The sequence below is a fragment of the Aphelocoma coerulescens genome, unplaced genomic scaffold, assembly GCF_041296385.1.
Source record: "Aphelocoma coerulescens isolate FSJ_1873_10779 unplaced genomic scaffold, UR_Acoe_1.0 HiC_scaffold_146, whole genome shotgun sequence".
Classification (NCBI taxonomy): domain Eukaryota; kingdom Metazoa; phylum Chordata; class Aves; order Passeriformes; family Corvidae; genus Aphelocoma; species Aphelocoma coerulescens.
In genome coordinates this window covers 27,986-40,339 of record NW_027183496.1, presented here as the reverse complement: position 1 = coordinate 40,339, position 12,354 = coordinate 27,986, and the positions used below count along the sequence as shown (strand labels likewise).

Here is a 12,354-nt window from a genome sequence, read left to right as displayed (position 1 = left end):
TCCCAAAAAATCCCAAAAAATCCCAAATTTGCCCAAAATCCCCGGAATTCACCCCAAACCCCTCTCACCTGCCCAGCCCAGGCAGTAGCAGAGCTCGCAGGTGACCACGGTGACCCCAAAAACCCAAAAATCCCCCCCAAAAACCCCCAAAAAATCACAAAAAAAAATCCCAAAAAATCCCCAAAAATCCCAAAAAATCCCAAATTTGCCCAAAACCCCCGGAATTCGCCCCAAACCCCTCTCACCTGCCCAGCCCAGGTGAGCTCAGACCCCTCAGGTCACCCCAAAACCCCCCAAAAATCAAAATAAAAACCAAAAAAATCCCCCCAAAAAATCCAAAAAAAATTCCCAAAAAAATCCCAAAAATCCCAAAAAATCCCAAATTTGCCCAAAACCCCCGGAATTCACCCCAAACCCCTCTCACCTGCCCAGCCCAGGCAGTAGCAGAGCTCGCAGGTGACCACGGTGACCCCAAAAACCCAAAAATCCCCCCAAAAAAACCCAAAAAAATCCCAAAAAATCCAAAAAAAAATCCAAAAAAAATCCCAAAAAATCCCCCAAAAAAATCCCAAAAAAATCCCAAAAATCCCAAATTTGCCCAAAACCCCCGGAATTCACCCCAAACCCCCTCTCACCTGCCCAGCCCAGGTGAGCTCAGACCCCTCAGGTCACCCCAAACCCCCCCAAAAATCAAAATAAAAACCAAAAAAATCCCCCAAAAAAATCAAAAAAAAATTCCCAAAAAATCCCAAAAAATCCCAAAAAATCCCCAAAAATCCCAAATTTGCCCAAAATCCCCGGAATTCACCCCAAACCCCTCTCACCTGCCCAGCCCAGGTAGTAGCAGAGCTCGCAGGTGACCGCGGTGACCCCAAAAAACCCAAAAATCCCCCCCAAAAACCCCCAAAAAATCCCAAAAAAATCCAAAAAAATCCCAAAAAATCCCAAATTTGCCCAAAATCCCCGGAATTCACCCCAAACCCCTCTCACCTGCCCAGCCCAGGTGAGCTCAGACCCCTCAGGTCACCCCAAAACCCCCCAAAAATCAAAATAAAAACCAAAAAAATCCCCAAAAAAAATCCCAAAAAAATCCAAAAAAAATCCCCAAAAATCCCAAATTTGCCCAAATTTGCCCAAAATCCCCGGAATTCACCCCAAACCCCTCTCACCTGCCCAGCCCAGGTGAGCTCAGACCCCTCAGGTCACCCCAAAACCCCCAAACCCCCCATAAAAACTCCCAAAAAATCCCCCCAAAAAATCCAAAAAAAATCCCCAAAAATCCCCAAAAAATCCCCAAAAATCCCAAATTGCCCAAAATCCCCGGAATTCACCCCAAACCCCTCTCACCTGCCCAGCCCAGGCAGTAGCAGAGCTCGCAGGTGACCGCGGTGACCCCAAAAACCCAAAAATCCCCCCAAAAACCCCCAAAAAATCCCAAAAAAAAATCCCAAAAAATCCCAAAAAATCCCAAAAAATCCCAAAATTGCCCAAAATCCCCGGAATTCACCCCAAACCCCTCTCAAATTGCCCAAAATCCCCGGAATTCACCCCAAACCCCTCTCACCTGCCCAGCCCAGGTGAGCTCAGACCCCTCAGGTCACCCCAAAACCCCCCAAAAATCAAAATAAAAACCAAAAAAATCCCCAAAAAATCCCCCAAAAAATCAAAAAAAAATTCCCAAAAAATCCCAAAAATCCCAAAATTGCCCAAAATCCCCGGAATTCACCCCAAACCCCTCTCACCTGCCCAGCCCAGGCAGTAGCAGAGCTCGCAGGTGACCGCGGTGACCCCAAAAACCCAAAAATCCCCCCAAAAACCCCCAAAAAATCCCCAAAAAAATCCCAAAAAAATCCCAAATTTGCCCAAATTTTCCCAAAACCCCCGGAATTCACCCCAAACCCCTCTCACCTGCCCAGCCCAGGCAGTAGCAGAGCTCGCAGGTGACCGCGGTGACCCCAAAAACCCAAAAATCCCCCCCAAAAACCCCCAAAAAATCCCAAAAAAAAATCCCAAAAAATCCCCCAAAAAAATCCCAAAAAAATCCCCCAAAAAATCCAAAAAAAATTCCCAAAAAATCCCCAAAAATCCCAAATTTGCCCAAAATCCCCGGAATTCACCCCAAACCCTCTCACCTGCCCAGCCCAGGTGAGCTCAGACCCCTCAGGTCACCCCAAAACCCCCCAAAAATCAAAATAAAAACCAAAAAAATCCCCAAAAAAATCCCAAAAAATCCCAAAAATCCCAAAAATCCCAAAAAAATCCCAAATTTGCCCAAATTTTCCCAAAACCCCCGGAATTCACCCCAAACCCCTCTCACCTGCCCAGCCCAGGTGAGCTCAGACCCCTCAAGTCACCCCAAAACCCCCCAAAAATCAAAATAAAAACCAAAAAAATCCCCAAAAAAATCCCAAAAAATCCCAAAAAATTCCAAAAAAATTCCAAAAAATCCCAAATTTGCTGAAAATTGCCCAAAACCCCCGGAATTCACCCCAAACCCCTCTCACCTGCCCAGCCCAGGTGAGCTCAGACCCCTCAGGTCACCCCAAAACCCCCAAAAATCAAAATAAAAACCAAAAAAATCCCAAAAAATCCCCCAAAAAATCCAAAAAAAAATCCAAAAAATCCCAAAAAATCCCCAAAAATCCCAAATTGTCCAAAATCCCCGGAATTCACCCCAAACCCCTCTCACCTGCCCAGCCCAGGCAGTAGCAGAGCTCGCAGGTGACCGCGGTGACCCCAAAAACCCAAAAATCCCCCCCAAAAACCCCCAAAAAATCCCAAAAAAAAATCCCAAAAAATCCCCAAAAAAAATCCCAAAAAAATCCCCCAAAAAATCCAAAAAAAATCCCAAAAAAATCCCAAAAATCCCAAATTTGCCCAAAACCCCCGGAATTCACCCCAAACCCCTCTCACCTGCCCAGCCCAGGTGAGCTCAGACCCCTCAGGTCACCCCAAAACCCCCCAAAAATCAAAATAAAAACCAAAAAAATCCCCCAAAAAAATTAAAAAAAAATTCCCAAAAAATCCCAAAAAATCCCAAAAAATCCCCAAAAATCCCAAATTTGCCCAAAACCCCCGGAATTCGCCCCAAACCCCTCTCACCTGCCCAGCCCAGGCAGTAGCAGAGCTCGCAGGTGACCGCGGTGACCCCAAAAACCCAAAAATCCCCCCAAAAAAATCCCAGAAAATCCAAAAAAAATCCCCAAAAATCCCCAAAAAATCCAAAAAATCCCAAAATTGCCCAAAACCCCCGGAATTCACCCCAAACCCCTCTCACCTGCCCAGCCCAGGTGAGCTCAGACCCCTCAGGTCACCCCAAAACCCCCCAAAAATCAAAATAAAAACCAAAAAACTCCCCCAAAAAAATCCAAAAAAAATTCCCAAAAAATCCCAAAAAATCCCAAAAAATCCCCAAAAATCCCAAATTGTCCAAAATCCCCGGAATTCACCCCAAACCCCTCTCACCTGCCCAGCCCAGGTAGTAGCAGAGCTCGCAGGTGACCGCGGTGACCCCGGGCTCCGCCCCCCGCGCCGCCTCCAGGGGGTTCCCCAATCCCGAGGGGACCCCGATGTCGGGGACCCCCCCCGCGGCCTCGGGCCGGACGTAGAAACGGAGCAGCTGCATCTGTGGGGGAGGGGCGGCCTCAGGGACACCCCCAAAATCCTCGGGGTCACCCCCCCAGAAAGCCCCGAAATCCCGAGAATTCCCCCCAAAAAAAAAAAAAATCCCGAAAAAAAAAAAAAACAACAAAGTTTGGGAAAGGGAAAAAAACAAAAAAAAACGCCCGGAAATTTGGGGGGATTCCACCTGAAATTGGGGGAATTCCACCCAAAGGGACCCCAAAATTGGGGAGACCCCAAAATTTTGGGGAGACCCCAAAGAGACCCCAAAAGTTGAGGGAATCACCCCAAAAATTGGGGGAATTTCACCCAAAGGGAGCCCAAAATTGGGGAGACCCCAAAACTTTGCGGAGACCCCAAAGAAGACCCCAAAGAGACCCCAAAAGTTGAGAAAATCACCCCAAAAATTGAGGGGAATTCCACCTAAAGGGACCCCAAAATTGGGGAGACCCCAAAGAGACCCCAAAAGTTGAGGGAGTCACCCCAAAAATTGGGGGAATTCCACCCGAAGGGAGCCCAAAATCGGGGAGACCCCAAAATTTTGGGGAGACCCCAAAGAAGACCCCAAAGAGACCCCAAAAGTTGAGAAAATCACCCCAAAAATTGAGGGGAATTCCACCCGAAGGGACCCCAAAATTGGGGAGACCCCAAAATTTTGGGGAGACCCTAAAGAGACCCCAAAATCTGAGGGAATCACCCCAAAAATTGGGGGAATTCCACCCAAAGGGACCCCAAATTTGGGGAGACCCCAAAATTTTGGGGAGACCCCAAAGAGACCCCAAAATCTGAGGGAATCACCCCAAAAATTGAGGGAATTCCACTCGAAGGGACCCCAAATTTGGGGAGATGCAAAGAAACCCCAAAAAGTTGAGGGAATCACCCCAAAAATTGGGGGAATCCCCCCCAGAAATCCCCAAAATTTGGAGAAATCGCCCCAAAATTGAGGAAATTCCACCTAAAGAGTCCCCAAAATCTGAGGGAATCACCCCAAAATTTGGGGGAATTCCGCCCAAGGAACCCCAAATTTAGAGAGAATTCAAAGAAATCCCGAATTTGGGGAAAATCCCTCAAATTTTGGGGAAATCATCCCAAAAATTGGGGGAATTCCACCTAAAGGGACCCCAAAATTGGGGAGACCCCAAAACTTTGCAGAGACCCCAAAGAAGACCCCAAAGAGACCCCAAAAGTTGAGAAAATCACCCCAAAAATTGAGGGGAATTCCACCCGAAGGGACCCCAAAATTGGGGAGACCCCAAAATTTTGGGGAGACCTCAAAGAGACCCCAAAATCTGAGGGAATCACCCCAAAAATTGGGGGAATTCCACCCAAAGGGACCCCAAAATTGGGGAGACCCCAAAATTTTGGGGAGACCCCAAAGAGACCCCAAAATCTGAGGGAATCACCCCAAAATTTGGGGGAATTCCGCCCAAGGAACCCCAAATTTAGAGAGAATTCAAAGAAATCCCAAAGTTGGGGAAAATCCCTCAAATTTTGGGGAAATCGCCCCAAAAATTGGGGGAATTCCACCCAAAGGGACCCCAAAATTGGGGAGACCCCAAAATTTTGGGGAGACCCCAAAGAGGCCCCAAAAGTTGAGGGAATCACCCCAAAAATTGGGGGAATTTCACCCAAAGGGACCCCAAAAATGGGGAGACCCCAAAACTTTGCGGAGACCACAAAGAAGACCCCAAAGAGACCCCAAAAGTTGAGAAAATCACCCCAAAAATTGAGGGGAATTCCACCCGAAGGGACCCCAAAATTGGGGAGATGCAAAGAAACCCCAAAAGTTGAGGGAGTCACCCCAAAAATTGGGGGAATCCCCCCCAGAAATCCCCAAAATTTGGAGAAATCGCCCCAAAATTGAGGAAATTCCACCTAAAGAGTCCCCAAAATCTGAGGGAATCACCCCAAAATTTGGGGGAATTCCGCCCAAGGAACCCCAAATTTAGAGAGAATTCAAAGAAATCCCGAATTTGGGGAAAATCCCTCAAATTTTGGGGAAATCATCCCAAAAATTGGGGGAATTCCACCTAAAGGGACCCCAAAATTGGGGAGACCCCAAAACTTTGCAGAGACCCCAAAGAAGACCCCAAAGAGACCCCAAAAGTTGAGAAAATCACCCCAAAAATTGAGGGGAATTCCACCCGAAGGGACCCCAAATTTGGGGAGATGCAAAGAAACCCCAAAAGTTGAGAAAATCACCCCAAAAATTGGGGGAATTTCACCCAAAGGGAGGCCGAAATTGGGGAGACCCCAAAGAGACCCCAAAAGTTGAGGGAATCACCCCAAAAATTGAGGGAATTCCACCCAAAGGGACCCCAAAATTGGGGAGACCCCAAAATTTTGGGGAGACCCCAAAGAAGACCCCAAAGAGACCCCAAAAGTTGAGAAAATCACCCCAAAAATTGAGGGAATTCCACCTGAAGGGAGGCCGAAATTTGGGGGAGACCTCAAAGAGACCCCAAAAGTTGAGGGAATCACCCCAAAAATTGAGGGAATTCCGCCCAAGGAACCCCAAATTTAGAGAGAATTCAAAGAAATCCCGAATTTGGGGAAAATCCCTCAAATTTTGGGGAAATCGCCACAAAAATTGAGGGAATTCCACCCGAAGGGAGCCCAAAATTTGGGGAGACCCCACGAGGACCCCAAATTTAGGGAAAAACCCCCAAAATTCGGGAGCCAAAACCCCAAATTTTGGGGAGCCCCAAAACCACTGAGACCCCCAGGGACCCCCAAGGACCCCCAAATTTCAGAGACCCCAAAAGCCCCAAAATTCACCCCAAAAATTCAGGGACCCCAAATCCCCAAAATTCCCCCCAAAATCTCGGGGAGCCCCAAATCTCAGGGACCCCAAAACCCCCAAATTCACCCCAAAATCCCTCAGGGACCCCAAAAGCCCCAAATTTCCCCCCAAAAATTCAGGGACCCCAAATCCCCAAAATTCACCCCAAAATCTCGGGGAGCCCCAAATCTCAGGGGCCCCAAAACTCCCCAAATTCGCCCCAAAAATCCCTCAGGGATCCCCAAAACCCCCCAAATTCCCCCCAAACCTCAGGGACCCCAAAACCGCCCAAATTCACCCCAAAATCCCTCAGGGACCCCAAAAACCTCCAAATTTCGGGGAGCCCCAAATCTCAGGCACCCCAAAACCCCCCAAATTCACCCCAAAAACCTCCAAATTTCGGGGAACCCCAAAATCCCTCAGGGACCCCAAAACCTCCAAGTTTCCCCCAAAAACCTCCAAATTTTGGAGACCCCAAAACCTCCAAATTCACCCCAAAATCTCGGGGACCCCCAAACCCTCAGCGACCCCAAAACCCCCCAAATTCACCCCAAAACCCTCAGGGACCCCAAAACCTCCAAATTTCCCCAAAAAACCCTCCAAATTTTGGGGACCCCAAAACCTCAGCGACCCCAAAACCCCCCAAATTCACCCCAAAAAATCCCTCAGGGACCCCAAAACCCCTCAGGGACCCCCAAAACCGCCCAAATTTCCCCCAAAACCTCAGGCACCCCAAAAAGCCCCAAACTCACCCCAAAACTTCAGGGACCCCAAATTCCGTCCAAAATCTCGGGGACCCCCAAACCTCAGGGACCCCAAAACTCCCCAAATTTTCCCCAAAACCCTCAGGGACCCCAAAACCTCCAAATTTCGGGGACCCCAAATCCCCAAAATTCCCCCCAAAATCTCGGGGAGCCCCAAACCTCAGAGACCCCAAAACCTCCCAAATTCACCCCAAAAACCTCCAAATGTCGGGGACCCCCAAAACCTCAGGGACCCCAAAACCTCCAAATTTCAGGGACCCCAAATCCCCCAAATTCCCCCCAAAATCTCGGGGAGCCCCAAATCTCAGAGACCCCAAAACTCCCCAAATTCACCCCAAAATCCCTCAGGGACCCCCAAACCCTCAGTGACCCTAAAACCCCCAAATTCACCCCAAAAACCTCAAATTTCGGAGACCCCAAAACCTCCAAATTCACCCCAAAACCTCAGGGACCCCAAAACCCCCCAAATTCACCCCAAAATCTCGGGGACCCCCAAACCTCAGGGACCCCAAAACCTCCCAAATTCACCCCAAAATCCCTCAGGGACCCCAAAACCCCCAAATTTCGGGGACCCCAAAACCTCCGAAATCCCCCCAAAATTTCAGGGACCCCAAATCCTCCCAGATTCCCCCCAAAATCTCGGGGAGCCCCAAACCTCAGAGACCCCAAAACTCCCCAAATTCACCCCAAAAATCCCTCAGGGACCCCCAAACCCTCAGCGACCCTAAAACCCCCCAAATTCACCCCAAAAACCTCAAATTTCGGAGACCCCAAAACCTCCAAATTCACCCCAAAACATCAGGGACCCCAAAAAGCCCCAAATTCACCCCAAAAACCTCCAAATTTCGGGGACTCCCAAAACCTCAGGGACCCCAAAACCCCCCAAATTCACCCCAAAATCCCTCAAGGGCCCCAAAACCTCAGAGACCCCAAAACCCCCCAAATTCACCCCAAAATCCCTCAAGGACCCCAAATCCCCAAAATTCCCCCCAAAATCTTTGGGACCCCCAAACCCCTCAGCGACCCCAAAACCCCCCAAATTCACCCCAAAACCTCAGGCGCCTCAAAAAGCCCCAAACTCCCCCCAAAACTTCAGGGACCCCCAAAACCCCCAAATCTTGGGGACCCCAAAACCCGCGGGACCCCAAAAATCCCCAAAATCCCCCCAAAACCCCCCAAAATTCCCCCAAACCCCTCAGCGACCCCAAAACCCCCCAAATTCACCCCAAAACCCCCAAATCCCGCCCCACCCCCGCCACGTGCGCTCCACGTGCGGCCCCTCCCCCCTCGGGGGGGCTCCCCCGACATTTTTGGGGTCCCCAAAATGCCCCAAAAATCCCCAAAAATCCCCAAAATCCCCTCCCCCCCCGGTACCTCGGGCGGTTTTCGCCGATTCTGCCCCAAAACGGGGCCCGGGGGGGGCTCAAAAGGGGGGGGAGGGGCGGGGGGAGGGGCGGGGGGAGGGGCGGGGGGAGGGGCGGGGGGAGGGGCTGATGGCGAGGCCACGCCCCCTCCCCGGGACACCCCCAAAAATGCCCCAAATTGCCCCAAAATGCCCCGAATTCACCCCAAATTTGGGGTTTTTGCAACTCTGGGAACCCCGAAATGCCCCGAATTCACCCCAAAATGCCCCAAAAAGCCCCCAAAAGCCCCAAATTCACCCAAAAATGCCCCGAATTCACCCAAAATGCCCCAAATTCCCCCAAAATGCCCCGAATTCACCCCAAATTTGGGGGTTTGCAACTCTGGGAACCCCGAAATGCCCCAAATTCACCCAAAATGCCCCGAATTCACCCCAAATGCCCCAAATTCCCCCAAAATGCCCCGAATTCACCCCAAAATTGGGGTTTTGCAACTCTGGGAACCCCAAAAAGCCTCAATTTCACCCCAATTTCCCCCAAATTCACCCAAAATGCCCCGAATTCACCCCAAAATTGGGGTTTTGCAACTCTGGGACCCCAGAAATGCCCCAAATTCACCCCAAATTTGGGGGTTTTGCAACTCTGGGAACCCCGAAATGCCCCAATTTCACCCCAAATGCCCCAAAACGCCCCAATTTCCCCCTAAATGCCCCAAATTCACCCCAAATTTGGGTTTTTTGCAACCCTGGGACCCCCAAAAAGCCCCAATTTCACCCCAAATTCGCCCAAAATGCCCAAATTTCACCCCAAATTGCCCCCAGTTTCCCCCCAAATGCCCCAAATTCCCCCAAAATGCCCCAAATTCACCCCAAAATTGGGGTTTTTGCAACCCCGGGACCCCCAAAACGCCCCAAATTCACCCAAATTTCCCCCAAAACGCCCCAAATTCCCCCAAAATTCCCCCAAAATTCTCCAATTTCACCCCAAATTCCCCCTAAAGCCCCAAATTCACCCCAATTTCCCCCAAAACGCCCCAAATTCTCCCAAAATTCCCCCCCAAAAAACCCAAATTCACCCAAATTTCCCCCAAAACGCCCCAAATTCCCCCAAAATTCACCCAAAACGCCCCAAATTCCCCCAAAATTCCTCCAAAATTCTCCAATTTCACCCCAAATTCCCCCTAAAGCCCCAAATTCACCCCAATTTCCCCCAAAACGCCCCAAATTCCCCCAAAATTCCCCCCAAAAACCCCAAATTCACCCAAAATTCCCCCAAAAAACCCCAAATTCACCCAAAATTCCCCCAAAATGCCCCAAATTCACCCAAAATTCCCCCAAAACGCCCCAAATTCCCCCAAAAAACCCCAAATTCACCCCAATTTCCCCCAAAACGCCCCAAATTCTCCCAAAATTCCCCCCCAAAAAACCCAAATTCACCCAAATTTCCCCCAAAACGCCCCAAATTCTCCCAAAATTCACCCAAAATTCACCCAAATTCCCCCAAAATTCCTCCAAAGTTCTCCAAATTCACCCCAAATTCTCCCCAAAAGCCCCAATTTCACCCCAATTTCCCCCAAAACGCCCCAAATTCCCCCAAAATTCCCCCAAAAAGCCCCAAATTCCCCCAAAATTGCCCCCAAAAAACCCCAAATTCACCCAAAATGCCCCAAATTTCCCCCAAATCCCCCTCCCCCCCCCGCAAAATTGGGGATTCCGCCCACCCGGGAGCCCCAAAAAGCCCCGAATTCGCCCCAAACTCGGAGGTTTTGGGGTGGGGAGCCCCCAAATTTGGGGGATTTGGGGCGATTTTGGGGCTTTTTTAGGGGATTTTGGGGCCCCCCCGCGCTGTCCCCGGGTGGGGGAGGGGCGCCCCTCCCCCCCCGCCCCTCCCCCCCCCCCCAAGGCCGAACCCGCTCGGGGGGGGAGAGGGGGGAGGGGCGGGAAGGTCGCGGGTGACGTCATTGGGGTGACGTCACCGATGGCGCCACGGGCAGTGGCCTTGGGACCCCAAAAATCCCAAAAAGTCCCAAAATTCCCCCAAATTTGGCTCCTCCCACCCTCGGACCCCCCCCCCCCAAAATTCCCGGGGGGGTCTCGAACCCAAATTTCCCCCCCCCCCCGGGATCCCCCAAATTCGGGGGGTCCCGAAGCCCAAAATCCCCCCGGGACCCCCCAAAAATCCCCCAAATTCCCCCAAATTTGGCTCCTCCCACCCCCCAGGACCCCCCAAATTCGGGGTCCCAAACCCCAAAATCCCACCCGGGACCCCCCAAATTTCACCTCAAATTCACCCAAAATGCCCCAAAATGCCCAAATTTGGGGTCCCAAAGCCCCAAAATCCCCCCGGGACCCCCAAAATCCCACCCGGGACCCCCCAAATTCCCTCCCCTAAATTCAGGGGGGTCCCAAAGCCCAAAACCCCCCCGGGACCCCCCAAATTTCACCTCAAATTCACCCAAAATGCCCCAAAATGCCCAAATTTGGGGTCCCAAACCCCAAAACCTCCTCGGGACCCCCCAAATTCGGGGTCCCAAAGCCCCAAAATCCCCCCGGGGACCCCCAAAATCCCCCCGCGGACCCCCCAAATTCCTCCCCTAAATTCGGGGGGGTCTCAAACCCCAAAATCCCACCCGGGACCCCCCCAAAATTCTTCTCCCAAATTCGGAGGGGGGATCCCGAACCCCAAAACCCCCTCGGGACCCCCCAAATTCTTTCCCCACCCCAAATTCGGAGGGTCCCGACCCCCAAATTTTCCCGGGATCCCCAAAATCTCCCCGGGACCCCCCAAAACCCCTCGGGACCCCCCCGGATCTTCCCACTGAGCTCTCGGGGGGGGTGCGAGACCCCCAAAATCCCCTCGGGACCCCTAAAATCCCCCCGGGACCCCCCAAAACCCCCTCAGGACCCTAAAATCCCCGCTCGGGAGCCCAAAAAACCCTCTCGGGACCTCCAAAATCCTCTCGGGACCCCAAAATCCCCGCCCGGGACCCCCAAAAACCCCCCCGGGACCCCCCAAATTCGCCCCCCCCCCCCACCTCGGGGGGTTCCGGGAGCTTCCCGCGCGTGGGGCGTGGCCACGCCCAGGGGGCGGGGTTATGCAAATGAGCTATGGCGGGCGGTCACAGCGCCCCCTGGCGGCGCCCGCCGGGACCGCGCATGCGCAGTCGGGGGCGGTCCCGAAATGGCCCCAAATGGGGCTGAAATGGCCCCGAAATTGCCCGAAATGGCCCCAAATGTGCCCGAAATGTCCAGGGGTGGCCCCGAGGAATCTCGAAACGGTCCCGAATGGCCTCAAAATGTGGCCAAATGGCACCGAATGGCCCCAAAATGGCCCTAAATGCGGCCAGAACGTCTCCAAATGGCTCCTAAATGGCCCAAAATGGCCCAAAATGGCCCTAACTGGGCCCTAAATGGCCCCAAATGTCCCAAAAATGTCCCCAGATGTGCCCGAATGGCCCCAAAATGGCACCAAAATGGCCCCAAATGTCCCCGGGGGGGGTCCCCAGGTGTCCCCAGGGGGTCCCCAAATGTCCCCCAGGGGGTCCCAATGTGCCCCCCCCAAATGGCCCCAAAAATCCCCCCTAAATCCCCCCGAATCCCCCAAAATCTCCCAATATCCCCCCAAAATCCCCCAGAATTCCCCAGAATCCCCCCAAATCCCCCAAAAATGCCCCCAAATCCCCCTAAATCCCCCAAAAATACCCCCAAATCCCCCCAAAATTCCCCAAAATTCCCCCAAAATCCCCCCAAATCGCCCCAAATCCACCCAAAATCCCCCCAAATCCCTCCAAATCCCTCCAAAATCCCCCCAAAATGCCCCAAAATCC

The 12,354-nt window shown here is 51.9% G+C and overlaps 1 protein-coding gene across 1 annotated transcript in view; it reads right to left on the bottom strand.

Moving 5' to 3' along the window:
• PFAS (phosphoribosylformylglycinamidine synthase) overlaps window positions 1-8,596 on the bottom strand; it is a 109,550-nt gene extending 100,954 nt beyond the window's left edge. Inside the window, 2 exon segments of the mRNA XM_068998689.1 lie at window positions 3,466-3,625; window positions 8,542-8,596. Coding sequence (XP_068854790.1) covers window positions 3,466-3,625 — 160 coding nt within the window. The 5' untranslated portion in view covers window positions 8,542-8,596.
• Between the last annotated feature and the right edge of the window lie 3,758 nt (window positions 8,597-12,354).